Source organism: Echiichthys vipera (genome assembly GCF_963691815.1).
Source record: "Echiichthys vipera genome assembly, chromosome: 19".
NCBI lineage: Eukaryota > Metazoa > Chordata > Actinopteri > Perciformes > Trachinidae > Echiichthys > Echiichthys vipera.
In genome coordinates this window covers 19,671,247-19,697,480 of record NC_139844.1, presented here as the reverse complement: position 1 = coordinate 19,697,480, position 26,234 = coordinate 19,671,247, and the positions used below count along the sequence as shown (strand labels likewise).

The 26,234-nt window shown below is 41.9% G+C and overlaps 3 protein-coding genes across 3 annotated transcripts; 2 read left to right on the top strand and 1 right to left on the bottom strand.

Moving 5' to 3' along the window:
* Positions 1 to 1,481: 1,481 nt before the first annotated feature.
* LOC310961473 (alpha-N-acetylgalactosaminidase-like) lies at positions 1,482 to 8,457 on the bottom strand (the record flags this gene model as incomplete). The annotated part of the gene is made up of 8 exons (XM_083933547.1): positions 1,482 to 1,613; positions 2,544 to 2,684; positions 3,286 to 3,483; positions 5,273 to 5,434; positions 5,619 to 5,713; positions 5,797 to 6,008; positions 7,606 to 7,746; positions 8,303 to 8,457. The coding sequence occupies 8 exons, from the start codon at positions 8,455 to 8,457 to the stop codon at positions 1,482 to 1,484; spliced, it is 1,236 nt and encodes a 411-aa protein (XP_083789673.1).
* A 1,080-nt stretch (positions 8,458 to 9,537) lies between these two features.
* Positions 9,538 to 12,320, top strand: LOC310961711 (uncharacterized protein; the record flags this gene model as incomplete). Its single annotated transcript, XM_083933922.1, has 2 exons — positions 9,538 to 9,613; positions 10,912 to 12,320. Exons 1-2 carry the CDS (start codon positions 9,595 to 9,597, stop codon positions 12,318 to 12,320), a joined length of 1,428 nt encoding a protein of 475 aa, XP_083790048.1. The 5' UTR covers positions 9,538 to 9,594.
* Positions 12,321 to 13,129: 809 nt separating this feature from the next.
* Positions 13,130 to 24,488, top strand: LOC310961422 (adenylate cyclase type 3-like; the record flags this gene model as incomplete). The annotated part of the gene is made up of 20 exons (XM_083933472.1): positions 13,130 to 13,875; positions 14,906 to 15,055; positions 15,765 to 15,901; positions 16,024 to 16,135; positions 16,783 to 16,910; positions 18,262 to 18,420; positions 18,806 to 18,965; positions 19,099 to 19,206; positions 19,397 to 19,473; positions 19,553 to 19,714; positions 19,823 to 19,910; positions 20,123 to 20,239; positions 21,361 to 21,632; positions 21,804 to 21,885; positions 22,000 to 22,158; positions 22,567 to 22,713; positions 22,832 to 22,948; positions 23,847 to 23,973; positions 24,062 to 24,186; positions 24,309 to 24,488. The coding sequence occupies exons 1-20, from the start codon at positions 13,201 to 13,203 to the stop codon at positions 24,486 to 24,488; spliced, it is 3,282 nt and encodes a 1,093-aa protein (XP_083789598.1). The 5' UTR covers positions 13,130 to 13,200.
* Between the last annotated feature and the right edge of the window lie 1,746 nt (positions 24,489 to 26,234).

The following is a 26,234-nucleotide window of genomic DNA, read 5'->3' as shown; positions in this document are numbered from 1 at the left end:
ACAAGCGACCTGGGCTGTGTTAGATTTTTCATTTTTTGTTTTTTTACTCACCTTGGCTCCTTCCCTTCAAGGGGTCCTTTCCATGCTTTGTCTCGCAAATTACTTTCTGTTACAACAAGAAAAGTGAAGGAAAGCTACATTTGCACTTGTTATGGTCTCTGATATGTCATTATTATAGAAATTGTAGGAGGCCTACCACTTTCTGATGATGCACAATTCATACACTATAGATTGGTTTCCATTAATAAGAAAACGTTCAGGTCGGCAAGTCCTCTGCCATAACACCATACATGTCTTTTTAGCTCGCTCTTAAGGGGGTCATCACTATGCTCCCCGCTCAGGGATCATAGGACCTTTTTCCCCAAAAGGGTCTGATGTTCCCTGGTCGCATAAGCTTCTGCCTTCGCGGATTTAATTCAGCTTTTGATAGGGCTAGAGGTAATGCTTAGGGTGAGGGGCAGGGTTAGGGGGTACTGTTGGGGTCTACAGCCTAATTTCCAGGGATTTCAGCACTGGTTGTGAAAAAAAATAACAGACCGGGGAACATAGGACCCTTTCTGTGAAAACTGGGGAACATTGTTGATCACAAACAATGCGGGTTATATAAGACCTGGGGAACATAGATGCGCCCCCTTATTAGACCCCTCCAAGTCATCAGGTAGGCCTAGCCTATTAATTTATATTAGTGAGTCGTTAATAAAGGGGCCCATGTTTCTCACTTTCTTATGTCATCTTGTTTCCAATTATACATGTTGGTAAGCCCATAATGAAATACGGATCGCGAGTAGGTCATCAGAAGAAGTAGCCAGTCAACTATTAATGTTAATAAACCATCAATAAAGGAAACAATCAAGTGTGTAGTTGTAAATGTTATTAGGTTGTCTATAAAGGGACTGTGGTCCAGATGTCCTGCTTTTCCAAAGGATGAGTCTTCAAACATTTTGTTATTCATTTACGTTATGCAAATGATTTATTTCAGTGAAGAAAAAAACGCATAATTTACAGAATAATTTCTTATTTAAAAACGTATTCATTTGTTAAACAATAAAAAAATGTCTTCTTTAGCAAAGCAAAATACAAAAAAACATTATTTTATCATCCTGCTTCCTGAAAATAAGTTTCAATAAGAAGACTTCTGAGTGACAGTGCTGATCTACAATCAGTTTCTCCCGCTTTACCGATCTCAACAGAGATACAATTAATCATCAGGTATCATGCTCTGTTAAGCGGCGAACCGCAGTCATTGCTTTTCTCACTAGAATGTGAAGTGTGCTTTGTTTTTAACTCTGTTACTTGATCAATATTGATACTGCAAGTGCTAAATTTGAGACAAGGATTACATGAAGAATTTCAGATAAGTGATATCTCCAGAAACAAAATGTCATGTGATGGAGTTCACATCGGTCAGCGATCAGAGGAAGACACGAGGAATGGCGTTTTCATCATTATCATTGTAGACAGATCCCTGGAGTCTGCCACCTTTATAGAACTCGACGGTTCAGTTTGGCAGGAGCAGACACGTACCACATGACCACACCTGTGGGGTTCACTGACACCACAAAGCCAGTGGAGTCTTTCAGCGTCATGGTCTTCTCAGCGAAGACGTCGTAGATCTGAGGAACGGTATAATTAACCATGTGTGTCAAGTGGATCGATACCGTAGTATAAGAGCAGCAAATCAATTCAGCATAAAGATTAAGACATTAGTAGTAGCAGTAGATTGAGATCTGTTTTCAATTCTACTGTAGTCAGATCATTTAAATTAGAGAAGTTTAGAAGAACTTTATACTGTAGATTAATATCACGAGACACCAAAGTCCATCCAACCTTGAGCAGTGATGAGCAATGATGGGTAGTGATAAAAGGTTATGTTCTGTGATAAGCAGAGTTCAGCTGCTGAAGTAACGATGGGGCAACATGACAGCACAGAACAGATATCAAGTGCAGACATCAAAGTTGACTGAACAATAGTTTTACCGTTAAGAACAGACAGACAGTAGGTGGCATTTAAAGATTTAATGGCAGGAAAGTAAGTGAGAGTCGTGGAAGCAGAGAATACCATGCACTTGGTCTTATCTGCATTTAAAATAAGTCTATGAATAAAATAAATCATAATTGAAAAAGCATCAAAGGACGACTGAAGATGAGTCGGAGCCTGGTGAATCCCAGGGCATATAAAATTATCCTAATCTGTAAAACATCTGTTATTTATGTATAGTTTAATTAGTAAGGGACCAAGAATAGGCCCCTGGGGGGCCCCATTACCGATAACAAGGCTTGACTGTTCTAGGGGGGTATAGATATAGGATATATAGATATGTAGACACATCCCATAGTGCTCAGGTGTAAACAATCATGTTGAAAAGTCATAGAAAAAAAGGTGGTGACATTATGAACAGATAGCAGTATCCATTTGACCAGATGTTTAGGTGGCGTGCACAGTGGAATTTAATGTCTCCATATTGAGGAGCTGGGAATGGACCAGAAACGATACATTGCTGTCTGAATCTAAAAGAATGTCTAGAAAACTTTTAAAGACATACCTCGTAGCTGCCGGTGGTGTAGTTGAGTTTGCTCAGGGTAGTCTGGTAGCGGTAGGGCATGTCAGTACGGCGACTGAAGAATACCAAAGCGCTGGCATTTTTTGACAGGGGGCGCCAGAACACCTGAATGCCACTCTTCTCCTGGCAGAAAGAAAAGGACGAGAATGTGTTGAAAACATAGACTGCCGTCGCCATCTTGTCAGACTTGGCTCCGCCTCATTTCCTCTTACTAAAAAAGGGCATTGATGTGACGTTCGGGGGAGGGAGATACCTCCATCTGGTTGAAGTATGACTCCAAGGCAAGTGATGGCCAGTGGCTAGCTGTCACTCAAGAGGCTACTCCCCTAGTTATTCATAAACTTTACCTTCAAATAAAATAAAAATTAGCGTTGTACAAAAAAAAAAATCAGCCCCCTTATTGTTGTCATGGAGATATGACCTAAACATAAAGACTAGAGTGTTTTTTGTACCAGGCCTTAAATAGGTTTATTTATGCTGTGAATAAGGCCTGTTGGGGGTCATAGAGAAACTGTTCTATTATGAAACATGCCTCTAGTGGCCACTCACTGAACTGCACTTTTAGGTACTTCTTTATTGGATCAACCAGGAAGTTGCTCTGGTGGGGGCTTGGTTAAAAATGAGACAAAGAATGAGAAGAAAAATCTCTAACCAGCTAATTTCTGGATTGTTTTGGTTTTCATCTTGATCACTTGCAAGAAGCTGCAAGATCCATGCGTGTCACCTTTACAATGCGCCTTCCCTGGATGCCCATGGGGTCCTGGTTGATGCTAATGGCCACTTTGTTTTGCAAGATACTGCGTGCCCCACCGCTGATGGTGCGCAGGTCATTGGACATGAAAAGAGGAGCAGCCGTAATCGCCCACAGAGCCATCTGAGACCGAGTCTGATCCATGCTGAGGCCAAAGTCACCAACAATCAGCTGTGGAGGTCAAAAAATCAAGGAATATTAAATGACAATTACCTGTAGCATCCCCAAAGCAATTTCAGTCAAAAGCAACTGGACTTGGTTATTTGTCTAGGAAGACGTTTCACCTCTCATCCAAGAGGCTTCATCAGTTAATGTACGCATCTGACCAGGCTGGGACTGGTCCAACTAACTGGTGTGGAGATCCAGGTATTTAACCTCTCACAAGGTCGATGATGTCACTGGAACCCTTTGTGTTCCAAGTGCCAACGACCGTCGTTAGAGTGACAGTCGTTGGTGGGAAGTAGGTTTCGACTTTGTTAGTTCCCAATTCAGTCTTAACGACAGTCGTTGGAGTCACAGGAGGCCATTTGTGAACAGTTGTTCTTTGAGGTTGTGCATAGATGGCTTCTTTTACTCCTCTTTCAAAACCATCTGTCCTCTCTGTCCAGGATGTGGACATTGTTGTCCTCAAAGGAGTGGGCTTTCTCCTTGAGATGTAAGAGCGTGATCACACTATCCTTTTGGCCGCGGCCAAAACCGGTTTTTCAGCTAAAGTCTAGTACCTTTAAGTAGTGTGAGCGCACCCGCTCCGCGCTCAACTGGGGCCAGCTGGCCCTCCACGGCCCGCTTGAAAGAGGTGGGCTTTAGCGGAGCCGTTTGCACATGTACGAGCACGAGCCTGCGCACGTGTACGCGCACGAGCACGAGCCCTACGGCAGTAGCGTTATGTCCGCCTGTTCGGACATGTAAATGAAGGACGGACCATGCGCGGATATTTAACAACAACAACAATGGTGGTGAAAGGTTCATGTTGGTGTGGTGCGGAGGTGGAGTGTTTACTGCAGATTTGGTCGGATGAAAATATTCAAAAACAGTCGACAAGACGCACAAAAACTCCGAGGTCTGTGGAAAGATTTGTAAACAAAGCCACACACACGCGATCAATGCGTGTGACGTGTTACGGCTTGAAGGCGTATGGACAGCAAGAAGTATTGGCCGAGGCCCTGGTAGTGTGAGTACAAACGGGGCTGGGGCGCGGGGGGGAGAGGGAGGGGGGACAAGTACCCTAAAGTCCGGTTCTCGGTCCGGGAGGATAGTGTGAGCGCGCCCTAAGTGGACAGCAGAGTCCAGGCCTGAGGAATTAGCTCTCCTGTGCCATGCTTTTTTGCAGTGGTTGTTTTGTTTCTCCAAAGTATCTTTGCATTCCTTGTTGCATTCCTCATGTAAACCTCCAATTTACAATGCTGCCCTTTCATCCCTTCCCAGGAGATTCAACAATTTAACCTCAAAGAACAACTGTCCACAAATGGCCACTTGTGACTCCAACGACTGTCTTTCGTTAAGAATCATTAGAGCACTAACGAAGTCGTAGCAAACTTCCCACCAACGACTGCCGCTCTAGCGACGGTCGTTGGCACTTGGAGCACAAAGGGTTCCAGTGACATCATCGGCCTTGTGAGAGGTTAAATACCTGGATCTCCACACCAGTTAGTTGGTCCAGTCCCAGCCTGGTCAGTTGCGTACATGAACTGATGAAGCCTCTTGGATGAGAGGTGAAACGTCTTCCTAGACAAATAACCAAGTCCAGTTGCTTTTGACTGAAATTGCTTTGGGGATAACGATGACCTGGACAAGTGAGAACATTCACAGGCTCATTTACCTGTAGCATTGTTTTTTCTAACTAGTAGGATTTTTCTTAACTGCCATACGAGTTTACTAACCTTATCGACAGACCATTTAGTAGAAAAATAAACTGTAAATATATGGATATAATGTCAGGTATTATGTCAAATAAACAAACCATATCAGGGTCGTTCCACTTGCCAGGTCCGGCTGCAGGTGCCAGGACATCCTGGTTTTCAAAGAACCAGTCAATGATGTTCAGGACACTGTCCCAAGAGTCCTGGATGTCGCCATAGTTACGCCACAAGTTGCAGATCTCACCCAACTGAGTGTAGTTTACCTGAAAACATAAATCAGTTTAACAAAAAAGAAAAAAATAATATTAGAATTTAAGTGGAGAATTAGAAGGATTTCAAATATTAGAACAACACAGAGTCATTTTCCACTGGGGAGAAAACGTTACATTTTTAAACCGTCAAACCTAAAGCTTCAGGTGACCAAATTTTGAGACATCCTGATTATACCTTTGGTGGCAGGCCTCCCTGGTATACAGGCCAGCTGCAGGCGTATCCAATGGGACGGCCAGTGGCATTTAAAGCCTTTGACATGAGAGGGTAACCTGTCCAAGAGAGGAACGAGAGTCAAATCAAGTCAGCAACATCTCAGTAACCACAACGTAAACATCCCTTCGTCCTTTCTTACCCTGCTCTTGCTCTGTGGCGTTAGAATAACAGCCGTCAAACTTAAGCATATCCACCCCCCAGTCAGCAAACGTCTGAGCGTCTAACTCGATCTTGTCCAGTGTTGTGCCGGGGAAGCCCCCACAGGTGTGCGTGCCCATGTCCCCATAGATGCCCAGCTTGAGACCCCTGTCGTGCATGTAGCGGGCCAGTTTAGGGATGCCTCCTGGGAACCTGATGGAGAGTGAGGAAAAATGGAAGTTCACCTCCAATATACACAGTCTCTGGCACTCCTTTGTCGCTAGATTACAAACATATTAATTGTACTGTACTTTTAGTTTATTCAGATTTTTTTAACCCTTTTGTAACTGTCTGAGAGACATTTTTCTGTTAATGTTTTATTTATATGTTGTAAGTATTTAAAAGCAAAACTTTATTTTCAAATCCAGACTGTTTTGTGTAAACTGTGTAAATAATGCCAATTCAAGAGTTTGAGGGGTCACATGACCAGTTTGATCAGGTTTTTCATTATGGGATGTAAGCTAAGCATGGCGGCAGAGAGACCCATCATGGCGACAGTGGTGGAACGCACAGCCACAAACTTTAATCATTCTGCATGGTTCGAGAGGCGCACACGGTAATTTCATGTTTCCATATGGTAAATGGACTTGTACTTATATAGCTAGTCATCTGACTACTCAAGGCGCTTCACAGTGTCTGTCACATTCACACAGACATTCACACTGATGGCAGTTGACATCTACCTACCATATAATCTGATCTAACCATTCACACCACATTAACACACCCATGCACAGCACGGGGAGCCAAGACCCAAGGACACTTCGACATGTGGACCGGGGGGAGAGATATTACGTGTGCACCTGTACTGTATGTTTTGAAGATGTAAGATTGCCTCACTCATGTGTATAGGCCTGTCTGATAATTTACACTTTATTAGGAGACTTTGAAACGGCTAGACGTGTGTTTAAAAGTTGTCAATTTATCTTTGTTTCATAGTTTTCACGGTGTCTGCTAAGGAGCAGAGGGAAATAAACCTTTAAAAGACAGCTGTATGAATCATGGCCTTTATTTCGTCAGGTGGGCTAATAAAAGCAAGTTGCTTCAGCCCAATCCTTTTTTTGGTTGAAATTGTCAAAATATTATGTCATTATGTTATGTATAACCAAAAATAAAATTCATTCATTCATTCATTCATTCATTCAACCAGCGGCTATACCTTTCATATTGAACTGGTAAGCAGCTGAATCCCCATCCCCTTTTTTATTTGTTTATGTTTTCTTTTATTTATTGATTATTATTTATTAATCTATTTTGTTATTTATTATGGGGGATTTTCATTATTATAATTTTTGTCTTTCTTTTTTTTCCAACTTAAAAAAAAAGTTTATTTGCCTTGTACTAATCTGTAAAACTTGTGTTTTATGAAAACCAATTAACACAATATTAATTGTACTAAAACTTGAATTGTTACGCCTTTACTGATACGTATACTGTATGTTTGCATTGAAACAGTGAAGCTCTGAATCCAAAAAGCCTGCAGCTGTTTATTTAAATGAATAACCATAGTGTGATTTTGTGTGTCATCACTCTTTCACTTTAAATTGTCAGCGATGCCTTTATCATACTTACAGTATGCCAGTGCTGCATATAATACAGTATGGTTGTCACACTGTAATCACCTCGATCAACTGTTTTATTGACTTAGGAGGCTAAAGAAGTTACAGATTAATGTTTGCACTGAGGAACAACAGCTCTTCTTTGTGTATGTGGCGGTGTCTGTGAGTAACAGTATATACTAAGCCCTTACCTTTTAGGGTCAGCCTGTAGCCGTCCCTTCTCGTCTCTCAACATGGAGGACCAGCAATCGTCTATGTGCATGTAGACGTAGCCAAGTTCCCTCCAGCCGTCCTCGGAGAGTCTGTCTGCCATGTCGATGAACAGATTCTCACTAAAACATAAGACAGAAATGTGTCATTATGAGGTGGAACGCACCTGATCAACTTCATCTGTTTAGCTTTTTCCATATTTTTATAATGCAAACCAATGGAGATCTCATAGAGCCGGACTCCGATTGGCTCTCACAGAGCTAGCCTCTGATTGGCTCTCACATAGTTGGCCTCTGATTGGCTCTCACAGAGCTAGCCTCGGAGTGGCTCTAACCTAGCTGGCTTTTCATTGGCTCTCCCAGAGCTGGCTTCTAATTGGCTCTCACAGAGGTGGCTATTTGCATAATTTCAGCTTTTGAATAGTCCTTTTAAATATTCAGCGTTTTCAGATTTTTGCACATATTAAGCTTTTTCAGTGTAGCTTCAGCATTAAACCATGTCCACGCAATTTTCACAGGAAGCGCATTTTCTAGTTTTGAATTTGTATCTCAAATAGTAGTACGGTGGCTCATTCCAATGGTGCGATTTCATTATTGGAAAAAACTTTGTCACACCTGTTTTTTAAAGAGAAGCTCTTGTGAGATCACAGTGGGTTATATTCATATTATGTCGGCTCGCCTGATGCAGTTCTTGGGGTCGTGTTCACAGTCAGTGTCACAGCGGAATCGTTCCCATGCCAACCAGCCCATCGGTGGGGTCCTCATCACGCCATTGTCAAGGGCAAAGGTGGCCGCGGAAAGCGCCGACGCAAATAGGGGCACGGCCAAATGCATTTCTGCAGAGGAAAAAGACAAAAAAAGACACTGAGTTGGATCAGGTGTCAGTATGCTGGGGGACATCCAGGTGTCCTGACTGTGCACAAATGTCTGATTAATGAAAATGCAGCAAAATCACCTAACTGTATACCTTTCTAAAGCATTTTCATTAAAGCAGTCTCACATGGTGTGACTGAAAGCTACAACAACCTGCCAGGTGAGTTCTCCAACATAAACTGTCCACATAAAGTTTAGCAACATGGCAGATAGAATCGCCTACATGTGGAAATGATTATCACCTCATACTATATGATTTAAAATGTTGTTTTTTCTTTGTAAGCGGTAGCCAATAATTTATGAATTGCATTTATCCTGAAAAATAAAAAAGGGATACAAACAGTGTTTGCTGGCAGACCATGACATCATTTACAAAGTGAAATATAAACATACTTACTGTATTCAGTGAAATGCTCTGTTAGGGGAAGTTTGGCGTTAGCAGCTGACGTCCTCTACTTGTTCTCTTAGCTGCTATCTGATCAGACCTTTAGACGCACAGACACTGTGATAAACAACCTTACTTGGTCGAGTGTAAAGGAAATAAAGTGAAAGTGAGCCACAAGGAAACGGCCGTCACGCCATTTACAACCACTTGTCCCTATCAGGGTCGCAGGGGGGGGGGGGGCTGGAGCCTATCCCAGCCAACATCAGGCATGAGGCGGGGTACACCCTGGACAGGTTGCTAGTCCATCACAGCTTTAATGATTTCTTTTCCTCACATCTTCACGCCAGCATTGCATATTTCCTGCTATACTTCATCTTAGCAACAGTTACAGAGGACTTGCTGTTTAGTAAAAAAAGAGAGGGGAACGGGGGGAGAGAGAAGCAAAGAACAACATCAGAAGCCAGCTGATGGTAGAGTCTGTTGTTCAGATCTTACCACAAGTAATACAAATATTTTTTACATCAAAATAAGATGCCCTTCTGTCTGCATGCAAATGGAGATCCACCTGTGGCTCAGGGTCACTGATGGTGACAGCAGGCAGTGTTTTTCCCCGGTTGTTTCTGCCCTCTGAAGGTGAAAAGTGATATCACACAGGAAAAGGTGGAGCCTATTCCTGTGCCTGAGGTCTTTTGCACAGGCACCCACAAGGAGCCATGGCAGAAACAAGCCTGGGTAAGAGGAACTTGAAAAAGACAATGCAAACATTTTAAGTTAAACTGAGATTCAAGAACACTGTCAGACACCCATACAGCTGCTTTTATCTGCTGACCAGACTTGATATCTGAACAGGATCTAAAAGCTGCAGCCATGACACAGAGCTGCTGTTGTGATACTTAAAATGAACCACAGTTGTTGTTTTGTTTGGCAAGGAATCCACTCCCCAGACGCAGGTGTGTGGTAAAATGGTCTGCTGGAAATGTTTGTTGTTCTTAGTTAGTAGTTCAGACTCCCTAGTTTTAAGTTTCAGCATGGACCCGAGGAAGTGGTTTCACTTTCTTCTTAAAGTGACAGCAGCAGTTTATTGCAAGTGGAGAGCATACAAGTGGTGGATGCAATATTCACATAGGCTTTACTTTAGTAAAAGTAGAAATATCTCAACGTAAAAGTATTAAATTCCAAGTAAAAGTCATGCATTCAAAATGTAGTTAATAAAATCACACATGTATTATGTAGATGTACTTAAAGTAAAAGTACTCCTAATGCTGTTAGGAGTCAGAGTTATATACTGTATAACTATATATATTATTGGATTAATACCAGTGATTTAAGCTGTTGTTTACTGTGGCAGGTGAAGATGCAGCTCATTTAAAGTAGTTTAGGCAACATACTGTCATTGGGTAGTTTCATTTATAACATTAATCATATTCCATAATTTGATCATACGTTTTCTTTTCTTTAGTGGAGTAAAAAGTACAATATTCACATCTGAAATGGAAATACACTTCCTAGCATGAAATATAAAAATATGATGATGAGTATTTATATAAAACTTTATTGCAAAATGTGGTGTAACAAAGTACTTTACAAAGGGGCGGACATTAAGAAAATGATTCAAGTGAAGACTGAAAACAGTCAATTAGTAAAAACAAAACACAAAATAAAAAAATTAATAACTATGTAAAACAAAATACTCATCCAGCCCTTAATATATTTCCTCCTGCAATGCAACTTCCATCTTTAGTAACACTTCCCGTGTGTGAGGTAAGCCTGCACCTTTCAAACTCCATGCCACAGTATGTAATGCAGGATTTCTGTTAAAAATGTGTACGGGTGACATCATCAGGGTTATTTTCTCCTCCAGAGCCTCAGCAGACATGATTTCACTCTTTTCTCAGGCTCCCCATTTGGAGTAAATTGAACTTCACATGTAAAACCGGTGTTGGTCTGGAAGTAAATGTACTTTTTTAATTTTCAACCAGTGGTGAATATAGTAGAATGTGCATATAGATATCTATCTTTACTCTTCCCAGGTGTTTTTGGTACGGTGGCGACAATCCTCCGAAGTGCAGCAGCTGGTTTTTCTTTCGGAGAAGCTGCACTATTTGCCCTTGAGCCCACGCTGACTGAAGATGGCGCCCTGCTGACTGCCACAACTCTGTCTGCTGCCAAAGCCGGTTCCACGGGCGTCGGCGTGGTGACGGCATGCCTCGTGTTCACCTCAGTGCTTGCTTCTCTGGGGAGCGGTTTCCTCCTCGCTGGCATGGTGATGAAGCTGTGGACCAAAGTTGGAGTGGGGTTGCCGTGGTTGGTGGACGCCACAACGGGAGCGTCTGTTGTGGTTGGCGCTGTCACTACTGGAGTGTTGGCGGGCGTCCTACCAACTTGGATCTACTTTGCAGCCCAAGGCATTCTGGTCCTCGTAGTCTACTCGCACTCCAATATTAACGACTTGTCCACGGCTTTGTTAATCATCTTCACCACTCTCTACATCAGTGTTGTATATGGAAGAATGGGTGTCATGGTTGGACTTTTCGTCGCAGGACTGACCATCTCTGTGCTTTGTGCCCTTCGAAAGGCTCTGACAGAGAGGATAACACAAAGGCCGAGGTCTAAGAGCGGTTGCAAACTTTTGGAGAGAATATTCTTCTACTCGGTTTTTGTGGGGATGCTGGGGTTTTCAGTAGGTCTGGGGGCAGGTGAAGCAGGTGAAGGGTCTGAAGCAGAGGTGGTTTTGATGCTGCAATCAGTCCTCTGGGTGGCGTTTCTGTCTGCAGGGCTGCTAGGAGCTGGCCTGGGAACAGTGGCCATGGTTGGACTGGGGCCAGAGGTGGCTGGAAAGGTCGCTGTGGGAGCTGCTTTAATATCATCAGTTTCCCTAAGAGCCATTCTGCTATCGAGCGCTTCTCTAGGGACCCGAAGCAGCACGGGGGGAACGTTGGGAGCCGCCACAGCTGCAGGGGTGTCTCTCGGAGCTGCAAGCGTTGCAGCTAAACAGGCATTCGGGTCTAGAAATTTAACTTTAGCAGTTTTAGGTTCAGTTGTCAGTGGTGCAATTCTGGCAATGAAAGGCGTACCACTGAAAGCGACTCTCCTGACAACATCAGAACTTACAACAATCACCCTTGTTACAGTAGGTGCGTTTGTTCTGGGTTCACCAAAGAGCCCATTCCACACTCGGGTGAATCTACAAAGGGGCCTTCTCCTGGGGCCAGAGCTAATTAAAGGAATCGGCATGGAGACGGTCACCGCAGCAGCAGCACCTATCGGTGCCGGGACACTCGGGGCTGCAGTGATGGGTACTGCAGCTCTGGGGAGACTGGGGACTGTGGGAGTTCTGGTGGCTATATTGTTGGCTTTGGGATGCGCTCTTAGTGGCATGATAGGAAAATCACTGCAGACAACAAGCGCACACAAGGACCGATCAAATCCTTGGTTTTGAGCTCTGGCTCTGTAACATTATCAGTAATTACTGACAAAAATAAACATTAATGGGGAATCCTAGCATGTGTTTGTGTATTTAATCCCTAAAGTATTGATATCTTACAGTAAAATACTGGGGGATAAAAATAAGTGGTCAGTTGTTAAATGATCCTCACCTCTTCACACAGGCTTCGCCACATTTCCCAAGACATGATTGCAAGCTGACAGTTACTTTGGTTTCATCTTAGCAACAGTAACAGAGGACTTGCTGTTTAGAAAAGGGAGGGGGGAGTGGGAGGAGAGAGAAGCAAAGAATAACATCAGATGACTGAAGAGCATTTTAGAGTAAAGTCTATTGCGCAAAGCTTATCGCTTAAGAAGCATATGGACATGGATTTATACATCAAAAAAAGATGTGCTGCCTATATACACCCATTTTACCCTCTCTGAGAAGATGATATGTTGCATGCAGATGGTTATCCACCTGTGGCTCAGGGTTTTGTTGGTCTACCATGGCAGCACACAGGACTGCAGTAGCAAGAAAGAAGAAGTTTTCCCGCTGAAGCAGCCTGGGGAGGGAGCAGCAGTTTCAAGACTGTGAGAAGCTGGTAATCGGACATACTTAGAATAAGAATTAAGAATTTAACTGCACCGTACCTTACCATGAAGAAACATGGCAATAATTTCAAAAGGTAAGCTCGTTTTCACAAGTCTATATGTGGGGAAACTACTCCAATTGTAACACTGAGATGTTTTTCATTAAGATGGATTGATTTGGGCAGCAAGAAAAAGTAACATTTTGCACAAAGATGGGACGCACCCCAACCTTTCCATGGATTTTGGTTTTCATGTTCAACAGTATTACTACCTCATGAAGGATTACCTTTATTAAAACCAACATGTCTCTGAACCGGGTCCATACAACGGACACGGAGCAGTCTGCAGAGTACTCAATGGAGTATTCAGTGCAGGTTCCCACCGATCACGGAGCGGGTCTGACGCGTGAAGTGACCGAACTCCAGTCGAGCTGCTGCCGCTGCCTGCCGCGCTCAGTGCGCCTCACTTTTGTGCCGGAATCACTGGAGAGAATTTACCAGAACTACTTCCGCCGACAGAGACAAGAAAACCTGCTCGTGCTGGTGATGTTTGCTGCTCTTTTCAACAGCTTCATCATCATCATGTGCGCGGTGGTGTACACTCAAGACAAGCTGGCCATGGTGGTGGTCGCAGCTGTGGGCCTGGCGGCGGACATTGTGCTCTACACGCTGTGCAGGCTGCAGAAGCTCCCCGCATCCCCGGTCTCACGCGGAGCAGTGCCGTACATACTGTGGCTGATGATCACCGTCCACGTTTTATGTTACATGGGTCTGAACTATGATCGTTTCCTCCAAGCCAGTGACTCTGTGGGCTGGCAGGCCTTTTTCAGTTTCTCCAGCTTTCTGACACTCCCACTGAACGTAGTGCCCCTTGTCCTGCTCTCAGCCCTCTCCTGTGGGATACACACCCTGGTATTGGGGGTGACCTTGGCTCAGAGGTTTGCAGATAACCTGCAGGGGCCAATGCTGGTGAGACAGGTACGACCCTCAGTAAAGTGACTATTAACAAAGCACCTGCAACCATACAGTCTATGCCTGCAACTTAAAGGTAGCTTATTCTAAAAAGTTAGACTTCTTGTTTTTTTTTAATCATAACTTAGGTCGAGGTGCTATATAAATACTGATAAAATATCAAAATGCTTAATCCACAGAGACATGCACACAGTCTATATTCAGAAACTGCGCCTTTAACGAGCCGTCAGAATTGCTGTACATTTGTGATGTCACAACTGTAATGGGCATGGGCGTCACTTTGCTTTGAAAGTGGTGGAAAGACTTCACGTAAAAAGACAACCACTTGGTGACATGAACTAAAGTAAGCCTACCTGAGAAAAAATCTTTTTTTTAGCTCAAGTTACTCGATAAGTTTCTCTGAAGTAGCATGTCCTTCTATCCTTTTATTTCTTTAGCATCTTTAAGCTAACTTCAACGTCTCTTCTGTCCTTTTTTGTCACACTGTCGCTATCCAATTCCCATAGTCATGTGACAATGCAACTCACATCGTCTCTTGTCATCACTGTTGCACGTTATTTTTCAGAATAAATTGTGGTGGGGACAAAATTGGGCACTTCAAAAAGTGGTGGGGATTATGTCTCCAGCGTCGCCAGTGAAAATCAGGCCTGTGATAATAAGTAAAGTGCTGTCACATTCATTATCCGGCTGCAATGATGGTGCAGAGACCCGTAAACGCTGATCAATCAGAGCAGACTGGGCTTTTTCGGAAGGGGGACAGGCATATTCAGACAGACAGTATGAGAAAAATAATGTGCTTTTGAACATTAAAGCATGTTCAAGTAGAAACAAAACACCCCTTCAACAGTTTACTAAATCGCAAAAAATGTTTGAGGCAAGAAATACACTCCACAGCTTCAGAATCCATCTGATTCATCTAGAAACTACAAATCCCAATTTAAAAGTTAGCAAGTAAATGTGTGACATTGACAGACAATGGTTACAAAGTGACAGTGAGGAAACTAACCACCACACAAAACACACATCCTCTCATCAGCTCCTAGCCAACGTGATGCTGTACCTGTGCGCAGCCACTGTGGGTGTGATGTCATACTACATGGCGGACAGGAAGTACAGGATCGCTTTTTTGGAGGCCCGTCAGTCACTAGAGGTCAAACTCACACTGGAGGAGCAGAGCACCCAGCAGGTCAGTGGGGCATACAAACACACACACACACACACACACACACATACACATATGCACAAACAGACCTGTGAGGTAGAACACCATGCTCCCTAATTACAGCATGTTTTGCTGAGCTCGGGACTAACGGGTTGATTAGAGGCACTCTTCTCACCAGCGGAGCCACCGTCAGGGACCTGACACAATTCTGTCAGCTTGAGCTCTGACATCCAACAGAACCTTTACCAAAACTGCATCAGGATATGATTTTATATATTTTTTAACCTTTTTGTCCTTATATTTGACTATTGATCTTTGTTACCCTTCGTGTTAATCTACCTCTTTTAGTATTGCTTTCTCTAGGGTATTCCTTTTGCAGCTATACACCGCTCTTTCTCTATGATTAAGTTGTTTATGGTCCATTTGGTTATACTGTTGGTTAATTGGCGTAATTGACTAGTGTCTAGGGTATGAGGATAAGGATAGAAAGACAAGAAGAGAGGAGGTTTAATTCCCAAAGTGTCTTTGCATTGCAGGGCTCGGTAGAATACAGACGGACCCGTCCATCCAGAACATATTACACCAGTTGACAGGGTCTCATGTGAATCCCTTTCCTCAGACATGCTCTGCACGCACAAACACACACACAAACAAACACACACACGTGATACACACGGGACAAATGTTTTCTTCCTGACAAAGCTCCCCGTTCTTTAACTGTGTCTCCGTGTAGGAGGAACTGTTACTGTCCATCCTGCCCAAACACATCGCCGATGAGATGCTGCAGGGCATGAAGAACCAGGCCAATCAGAGCGAGGTCCAGCAGCAGCAGTTCAACACCATGTACATGTACCGCCACGAAAATGTCAGGTGAGGATCGCAAAATCAGATTTTTGAGGAGAGGGAGTTTGAATGGTGATTCAGTTATCATTGTTATAGTATTTTTACAGCTTGCTAATCGTCACATTGCAACCTCTTTGCCTCTGTTCCAGTATCCTGTTTGCTGACATAGTGGGCTTCACCCAGCTGTCCTCAGCCTGTAGTGCCCAGGAGCTCGTAAAGCTGCTCAATGAACTGTTCGCCCGCTTCGACAAACTGGCAGAAGTGAGTGTCTGTTTTCACGTGTGTCCGTTGTAGTTTGTTGTATTCTCTCCATGTGCTTGTTTCTCTTCCTTGTTTTGATTGACAGTCAAGCTATTGTTATTGGTCATGTTTTATATAGATGATATCTAATTTTCCATGGTTTTACAGTTATAATTCTGCCTTTCTGCATATTGCCACTATTTTGCTGTACACTTAATTTACTGTAAAGGTATTGTGAAAAAGTGAGATTTCTCTCTTTCTTTCTTTAGTATAAAGCACGCTGAGGTGCTATAGAAATACTGTGAAAGTGTCAATAGAAAATCACACTGCCCATATTCAGTGACGAGCTGTCTGGACTTCTGTATGGTTGTGATGTCACAACTAAAAAATTACAGTTATTCTCCAAATGCAATGACAAGGAGGAGACGAGGGAGCCCAGATGCTGACCAATCAGAGCAAATTGGGCTTTTTTGGGGGGGTTAAGAGGATAGGTGCTAAAACGGAGCGTTTCAGACAGAGGGTGCATACAAATATATTTAGACAGACAGTCACATTTAACGTTAAAGCATGTAAACATGTTCTAGTAGAAACCCAAAATACAAGAATAAAATGAAATTTGCTGAAAATAAGCACAACCTGGAACTCTCTCTTCTCTTGCTCTCTCGCAGGAACATCACCAACTGAGGATCAAGATCCTGGGAGACTGTTACTATTGCATCTGCGGTCTACCTGACTTCAGAGATGATCACGCTGCCTGCTCCATAATGATGGGCCTAGCGATGGTAGACGCCATTTCGTAAGTGGTACTAAAGGCATAAAACAAAGACTTAGCCTTAAGTTAAGGGAAGGGATAGTGATGATGTCCAGGTGGCATTATTGTCACTTTATTTGCATATCTTGTGCGTAAGATAACAGGGAATCACATTTTAAATATAAAGACAATATACTATATATACATATATATATATATATATATATATATACACATATATATATATATATATATATATATATATATATATATATATATATATATATATATATATACTGTATATATATATATATATATACACATATACAGTGGAGATCAAAATTAGAGAACAAATTCTAAATACTTGATTCATTCTAAAATACTGTTATTTTTCATTGTTCAGGATTTGATGGAAATCTGCTGAGGCCATACTGCTCATGTCCTAGCATGTTTTATTAAATAACAAAGGCACTTCAACAAAAACCTTTATTTTGTGAAAAAAACAGTAACCATTGTGTCAAAAGAGAATGTTTAAACAATTCTTTCTTCAGGCTATAGGATTAAAAAATGAATAGGAAGTGTAGAGGCCACAGCTTTGAATCACTAGTTTCTCACACTGCTCTGGTTTGATCTTGGTCCATTCTTCTTCAGTCTCTTCCACAGTTCAGTAACTGTAGTGGGTTTCTTAGACATTGCTTTGTTGCAGAGGATTTCCCAGAGATTCTCTATGGGGTTTAGATCTGGACTCTGGGCTGGCATTTTCATTGTTCATTTTCAAAGACCTGCGTAACACATTTTGCAGAGTGACAGGGGTCATTGTCTTGCATGAAAATCGCAGCTGTCTGGGAGACAATTGCAGCGAAGGTATTGAATGTTGCCAAAGGAGGTTCACATAAACATTTGCATTCACCCTGCCACGCAGCTGTACATGAGGCCCAACATGGGCACAATGCTCGGAAGTCATTCAAAGCAGAGGTCTCTACACTTCCTATTCATTTTTTAATCCTATAACCCTAAGCCTAGCCTTAAATCTTCTCTTCTGACACAATGGTCACTGTTTTCTTTCACAAAATAAAGCTTTTTGTTGAAGTTCCTTGGTTATTTAAAAAGAAAACATGCTAGTACAGCAGTGGTATAGCCACAGTGGATATTCTATCAATTTCTGAACATGAAAAAATAACAATAATTCAGAATAAATCAAGAATTTAAAGTTTTTCTCTAATATGATCTCCAGTGTATATAAAGTTTACAAGGAAGAAGGGAAGACAGGCAGATAGGAGAGAAACGTCCTGCCTATGCAGCCAAGTAGACAATACAGATGAAGAAAAATGGGCTTTTTGTCACAAAATGACTTCAAAGATACAACAGGGATCCTCCGCTCTCCCTCTTGCTCCAGGTATGTGCGAGAGAAGACTAAAACTGAAGTGGACATGCGCGTGGGCGTTCACACAGGCACTGTGCTGGGAGGAGTGCTCGGGCAGAAGAGGTGGCAGTTTGACGTTTGGTCCACAGATGTCACCGTAGCCAACAAGATGGAATCTGGGGGGATACCTGGGTGAGAGAACGACGCCGTATTTTAATTCAATTCAATTCAATTTTATTTATAGTGCCAAATCATAACAGAAGTTATCTCAGGACACTTTACAGACTAGGTTAAGACCACACTCTATGATAAACATTGACCCAACAATTCCCCCGTAGAGTACGGTGGCAACGAAAACCTTCCCTATAACAGGCAGGAACGTCAGACAGACCCAGCTCTGTGGAGGACGGACATCTGTCTGCACCGGTTGCTGAGGAAGAAAAGGAGAGAGAAAAGACGGACAGATAGACAGAGAAAGACAAAGACAGACACAAAGACAGAGACAGACATTTTACTGTCGGAGTGGGGAAATCAGATTCTTTCACACATTTCATTTTGAGGTTTGTGTGCTACACAGGCGAGTGCATATTTCCCAGACCACCAAGGACAGTCTGCACGGAGAATTTGAACTGGAGCCGGGGGAAGGCGGAGAGAGGTGCGAGTACCTAATGGAGAAAGGCATCGAAACTTACTTGGTTCTAGTGCCTGAACAGGTGGCAAATGTGCTCAGTGGAAATGTGAGTGACTATTGTCTTTCAAGGCTATTATCATTTTATTCGTCAAAAATAATTCCCTTCAGGCCATGAGTTGTGTGTGCCACGTTAACTCACAAACCTAGATTTAGCATTAACAGATGCTTTCTTCCTTCAGAAACCAGGCACTCTGTCCAACAGAAATTCAAACCAGTTAATCAACACTACAGTAACCAATGGGACTGCAGCCTCACCCCAATCCACGTCCATTGAGTCTAAACAGGAGGTGAACTATGATAAATGTTTTTTTTCATTCTCAACCCTTAACTGTCATTGTACCAGGCCACATAGGTAAAGGGCATATTGATATCCATACTTGGAAACACACATACTGTAATCCTCAGTGTGATTACATCCACAGACATTCTTTGAAAAAGACCTTGATTCGATCTCACTTTTCTTGCTCCTGGTCTCAGAGAAATAAAATGGTCGAGGAACAAGTGATCAACAGGCGACTACAGCAGGAGCTGCAGGAGAGAGAAACTCAGCAAATGTAAGAAAATGAGACGAATAAAGAAAGATAAAGAAAGCAGGGGACGATGAATGCAAAGTTAGATCTCTGTTCCTCGCAGAATGAAGGATCACCAGATCAACGCTGTGTCTCTGCGTTTTGTGGATGGGAAGTTGGAGGAGCGCTACTCTTCAGAAAAGGAGAAGCGAAGCGGAGCGGCTTTCTGCTGCTGCATCATCGTGCTGTTCTTCATTACGGCGATGGAGGTGTTCATAGACCCACTGTGAGTTCACTTATTTTACTTTGTCTTACTACGTCACATTTACATGCTTGCCTTAGAAATGGCAAAAGTTAGAGCGACATTGAATGAAGATGTGTGTTCTTGTTCTAGGTTGGCTGTGAACTATGTGACTCTTGCAATAGGAGAGGTATTGTTGCTTATCCTCGCAGTGTGCTCCCTGGCTGCCATCTTCCCCAGGGTGAGGAAACAAAATTAGTATCCATGGTTGTGGTGATGGGAAACAGAATTTACTCAACATGTCATTGATTAGTGTTTTCCAGCCTCTGTTGGGCTTAAGATGCAGATGTACATGATCAAATGGGGCACACTTACACTGAGAAATTGTTATTTTGAGTCAAAACACGTTTGTTTGTTTGTTTGTTTGTTTGTTTGTTTGTTTTTTCGTCTCAGATGTTCTCCAAGAGGTTGGTGTCTTTCTCAGTGTGGATCGATCGCACGCGGTGGGCGAGAAACACATGGGCCATGGCGGCCATATTTGTTCTTACCATGGCTGTGATCGCTGACATGGTAAGACTGCAAGACACATTGAGAACTCTGATACATTCCGTGTGTGTGTGTGTGTGTGTGTGTGTGTGTGTGTGTGTGTGTGTGTGTGTGTGTGTGTGTGTGTGTGTGTGTGTGTGTGTGTGTGTGTGTGTGTGTGTGTGTGTGTGTGTGTGTGTGTGTGTGTGTGTGTGTGTGTGTGTGTGTGTGTGTGTGTGTGTGTGTGTGTGTGTGTGTGTGTGTGTGTGTGTGTGTGTGTGCGCGCGCGTGCGTGTGTCTAAGGTTAATGTTTTTTTGTTTTACAACCCAATAATGAAAAAACATTGTGATCTCTTTAGCTTATGAAGGTTATGTTAATTTTCAAGTTTTTTGTGTGTTTCTACTACAACATGTTTTAATTTTTTAAAGTAATTTAAAGTCTTGACGGCTCGTTTAAAGGCACAGTTTCTGAATGCAGGATGTGTGAATTTCTCTGTGGATTGAGCGTTTTGATACCTTCCCAGTATTTCTTAAGCACCTCAACCTGCTTCATAATAAAAACATTACATGGAAATCTCACTTTTTTCAATATGGGACCTTTAAGGGAAAAGTCTGGTTAATTAAATGCTCTCATATTGCCGTACATATCGCCGTATCACCCAACATTTGTGTGTGTGCGCATCTTTCCATTTGTGTGTTTCCACTTTGTCCTCATCAAACTATCACTGCCTTCTATGTGTCTGACTACACGTTCCCAGTGGGGTCCATTAGCTGTCTGTCTCGTTGCCTGCTGGCTCATTTGTAACAGCCCCACAGGAGCAGCGTGTTAAACACACTGCTGCCTTCAAGGTCTGACAGGAATAGAGGACGCACATTAACTTCTCTGTCTTAACTGTCATGTGGCGGTGACAGTCACACTTGGACAAAAAGGCTTGGGAAAAAAAAGAACATGTTTGACTTATTGCTATTGTTAAATACTGTAGTTTATTTAATGTAGTTATAGGAGTTGTAAGTGCCAGCAGAACATATATTTTTAACGTTCCTTCCCAGGTTCATGTTTCAACTGAAATGAATAAATTAGTAATAAAATCATGTCCTAGCTGGGCTACATACAGTAACAGGTGTTAACTGAGAATGACTCATTCCCCTCATCTGTGATATTGCAGCTGAGCTGTGTGCCACCGTTCCTTCGAGTCTTCAACAGCACCTCCGGCCCCGTGTTGGAGTCACTTGGTGACCGAGGCTGTGCAGAGAATCCAAAGCACTACAGCTTCATGGCTGTGATGTCACTCATCGCCACCGTCATGTTGGTACAGGTCAGCCATCTCACTAAGCTGGGCCTCATGGTGCTGGTCGTCACAGCAACTGGAGCTGTTAATATCTACAGTTGGCGGGAAATTTACGACCTGTATGACTATATACAGTTTGCCTCATACAGGTGAGAAATGAAACAGCTCAAAGAACACTTTGTTTTTCTTGTCATTTTATTAAAAATGCAGATATAAATAAGCCAAGATAGAACGATTGATGCTATATTTAGTTGTTTTGTTGTTTAAAAAATTCAGTTGTAAGTCCAATATACATTATTCTGCCTCTGTCTTGTTTCTAGAACATCCATAGTGCCATCGAAGTACCTCATGACCATGATGATCATTGTTATGATGATTGGCTTCTACTTGTTCGCCCGTCATGTGAGTCACTGTCTCCTGTGCTTCAAAGCTATTTTTTTCCTCTCCAAATAACTTAATGCTTATTATATTAATATTATTATGTCCGTTCCTTCTGTGGTGTGTGTGTGTGTGTAGTTGGAGCATCAGTCCAGGAAGATGTTCCTGTGGAAGATCGGTGTGCATGACCAGAAGGAGAGGGTGTTTGAGATGAGACGCTGGAATGAAGCACTGGTCACCAACATGCTGCCAGAGCATGTGGCAAAGCATTTCCTGGGCTCCAAAAAGAGAGACGAGGTACATATGAGTGTGTGTCAAGTTACAGTACGATATAGAAATGCGGAGGTTTTGGGGCACTGAGAAAAAGAAAAGGACATGAATGAGTTATATCAAGAATTCCATTTAATTTATTGCATATCAGTGCCATCTTGTGGTGTGTGTCAAGTTACAGTACGATATAGAAATGCGGAGGTTTTGGGGCACTGAGAAAAACAAAAGGACATGAATGAGGACTATCAAGAATCCTATTTAATTTATTGCATATCAGTGCCATCTTGTGGTCTGTTTTGTAACTATATTTTAAATACTTTCCACTGGTTATTTTCTAATAATCAGCGATAATGAGCTTTTGGATGAACAAAATCTTTATCAAAGAAAAAAAAAGCAATCGGAACAAACTAACATCATATCATTTGTTATTTGTAGGATCTGTACAGCCAGTCTTACAATGAAATAGGTGTGATGTTTGCTTCCATCCCCAACTTTTCTGACTTCTACACTGAAGACGGCATCAACAACGGAGGCATTGAGTGTCTCAGGATTCTCAATGAGATCATCTCAGACTTTGACAGCGTGAGTCCTGACTGCGTTTGTACAGCTGGTTTTACGTGTGGAGAACTAATGGTACAACTCTCAGGTTTTAAATGTCCACGACTCCCCTTGACCCCTTGATGTCGGCTTTCTCCACCAGTTACTGGACAGGGATGAGTTCCGCTGCATCACTAAGATCAAGACAATAGGAAGCACCTACATGGCTGCGTCAGGACTCACCCCAGAGAGCAACACGAACGAATACAGCAACCGCAAGGTGTGACACTTAAAACGGTTCAGACATTGTTACAAACATAACAATTGTATCTTAAAGTTCCCATATCAGAGTTAGACTTAGACTTAGACTTCTCTTTACTGATGGGATGACTCCCGCAAGAAAACTGAATTTCCGGAAGTTTACAAGGGAGGTATATAAAAAAATAGAGGATAAGTGTCCAGGTATGTAAGAGTAGATTATTAATTGCCCAGTGAGTCACTCCCACTCCTTCCCTTCTGTCCTCTTTATTCATGTTTACAAAGGAGTTCTTGAGCCTGTTGGTCCTACACTTGGGCAGGAGTAGCTTTCCACTGAACAGGCTCCTCTGGTTTTATACTGGTTTCTACTAAAAATATATTTACAGGCTTTACAGAAGCATAGCAAATTATTGTTTGCTGCTATATTAATGCTCTGAATATTGATTACAGCATTAATGTTCAGAAAACACATAGTTTTATGCATACTGTCTGTCTGAAACGCTCCATTTTAGCACCTGTGTCTTTAAGCCTTCCGTTGGAAAAAGCTCTAACTGCTCTGATTGGTCAGTTGTTCTGGGTCTTCCATATCTGCACTCTCAGCCTTTCTGTGCCATCATTGCAGCCGAGGAATGAGTGTAACAGCACTGTAGTGGCACTTTCTATTTACATGTAGTTAAGTTGTGACGTCACAACCGTACAGAAGTCCTGACGGCTCATTTAAAGGCACAGTTTCTGAATACGGGCTTTGTGCATTTCTCTGTGGATTGACTGTTTTGATACTTTCACTGTATTTATATAGCACCTTGAGCTTCCTTTATAATCAAAAAAAGACATGGATATCTTGCGTTTTACAATATGGGACCTTTAAAAAGGCGTTGCATACGGCGATGATAGTGAAATGCTGTTCTGTTGTTCCACAGCCAGAGGACCAGTCAGTGATCGAGCGCTGGCAGCACCTCGCTGACCTGGCAGACTTCGCCTTGGCTATGAAAGTCACCCTCAACAACCTCAACAAACAGTCCTTCAACAACTTCATGCTCCGAATCGGTGAGTGTATGTGGCACTGTGTGTAAGCCTGTCCATGTGCGCCTCTGCCATATATTTATGATCATGTTTCCATGTTGATCCCCTTCAGGTCTGAATAAGGGGGGAGTTTTGGCTGGAGTGATTGGAGCTCGTAAACCTCACTATGATATCTGGGGCAACACAGTCAATGTAGCCAGCAGAATGGAGTCCACCGGAGTGATGGGAAACATTCAGGTAGAGCAAACACAAAGGCAGACATAGTTATTATATCTTTTGTTTATTCCATGGTCATTTAAAACTTTAATTTCCTGCCTTTGTCCATCTCCTTTACATTTTGTGCCCTGCTCTGCCCTCAGGTGGTGGAGGACAGCTATGACATCCTAAAGGAGTATGGCTTCCGCTTTATCCGGAGAGGGCCCATATTTGTCAAAGGCAAAGGGGAGCTGCTTACCTTCTTCATGAAGGGAAAAGACAAACCCAGCAGCAACGGTGCACCAGTGACCACTGTCCTTCCACACCAAGTTGGGGATCACTGACAATTCTCACCTGGTGGAAATACAGTTAACACAAGGATAAGCATGGGCAGAATGTCCACTCTGCTCAATTTCTCTCATATACACATATATTGTTTTCCTAGGTTCTGCAGCAGTTTAAAGCTCAACTGTTTCATTTATTTATTTATTGGTATTATGAATAAATGTCTTTTGTTGTTTTACCTTGAGCTCAGGTTTTGTAAAATAATGTGGCTTAATCTATTTATACTATGTTAATAAAACATGTTTGCACTAAGCTTTTGAGATACTTTGTGGATCTTGCAGAATGGGTAAAATTGCCAGTGGGGGGGGGGTAATTTTATATTTCAACACATGAAAAACAAAATAAGGAGAAAATTGAGGTCGAATTTGATGATGATTTATTATTTATCATCACTTATTAATGTTGTTTTTTAGGTTAAAACAAGAATTAATAATTCACTAATGTAAATTGTAAAAGGTAGATTAACGGTGCTTATTAATGATCTAATTAATTAAATTCAATTATATTTTTTATAAAAATGTTAACTTCATTTGTGCAGAACATCAGCGCACGTACAGTTCATATTCAACAACCGATCACAATACAACACATTACATACATATGATTACACAATTATAAGTGCAATGGATGTCTCTGACCACTTGTTATCTGTTTAATCATTCATTTCTTTGCCTAATTCATTCATTAATGTACCAATGTGGTAGCATATGGTAGCTCGATCCAGCCTCTCAGCTAGTGTTCCTGTAAGGTTTAGTAGAAAATGGGCTTGGATTGATCAGTCACAGGCACCGGCTGTGATCTAAATATCTAAAAAGCATGGACCCACTACAAAAAAAAAAAGTTGAAACCTGACTCCGCATGCTGGCTCACTAGAATGGCTTACTGGAGCTGGACCTTTATTGGAGTAGAGCTGTCAATGATGTTGTCTGTTACACCTGTGCTTTTCCTTCCAAGTCAAGTCAAACTATCTGCTGTTGATGTCTACAGTATATTTGTTTCTGTTTCTGAAAATATTAATAACTATAGCCTACTGAAAAGCATAATTTATATTAATTGAATAATATAAATAATAATGGCGATGATGAAAATGTAAAAGTGACTACAATTAATATATAGATATATACATATATCAGGAAATGCAAGTGTATTTGTATAGCACCTTTCAACAACAAGGTATTTCAAAGTGCATCACATAAAACATTAAAAGCACTGGAAAGAAACACACATACAATGACATTAAGATGTAAAAATTACATTCAGATTTTAAGAAATGACACAATTAAAAACAAGCAAATAAAATACTTTTAAATATAAAAACCAGGAATACCAAAGGAATATGAGTTACAGTGCAGTATAAGCAATTAATACATTTAAAGTCAATAAGATTTATTGTAAGTTCTGCAATATGTGCCAGACATACAGGGGAATGGAAAATACGGTTCTCTCTGACCCACGGTGCAAAAGTACAAAATACATACAATAAATAAATAACTTCTAAATTCTAAATAGTGCAAGAGAATTAGAAAAGTGTGCAATGTCATGAACATACTGTACAATATATCAACTATATAAATAGAAATAAAATTGAAACAATTAAAGGCACTGTTTTAAATATGCATACATTGTTTTGCTTCCTGAATATACAGCCTCCAGTGTGGTGACAGATGTCTGATCTCTTTTTTATGGAAATGAGAATTATAACCACCCTTACTCTCTATGTTGCATGGAATATATAAAAGATAATG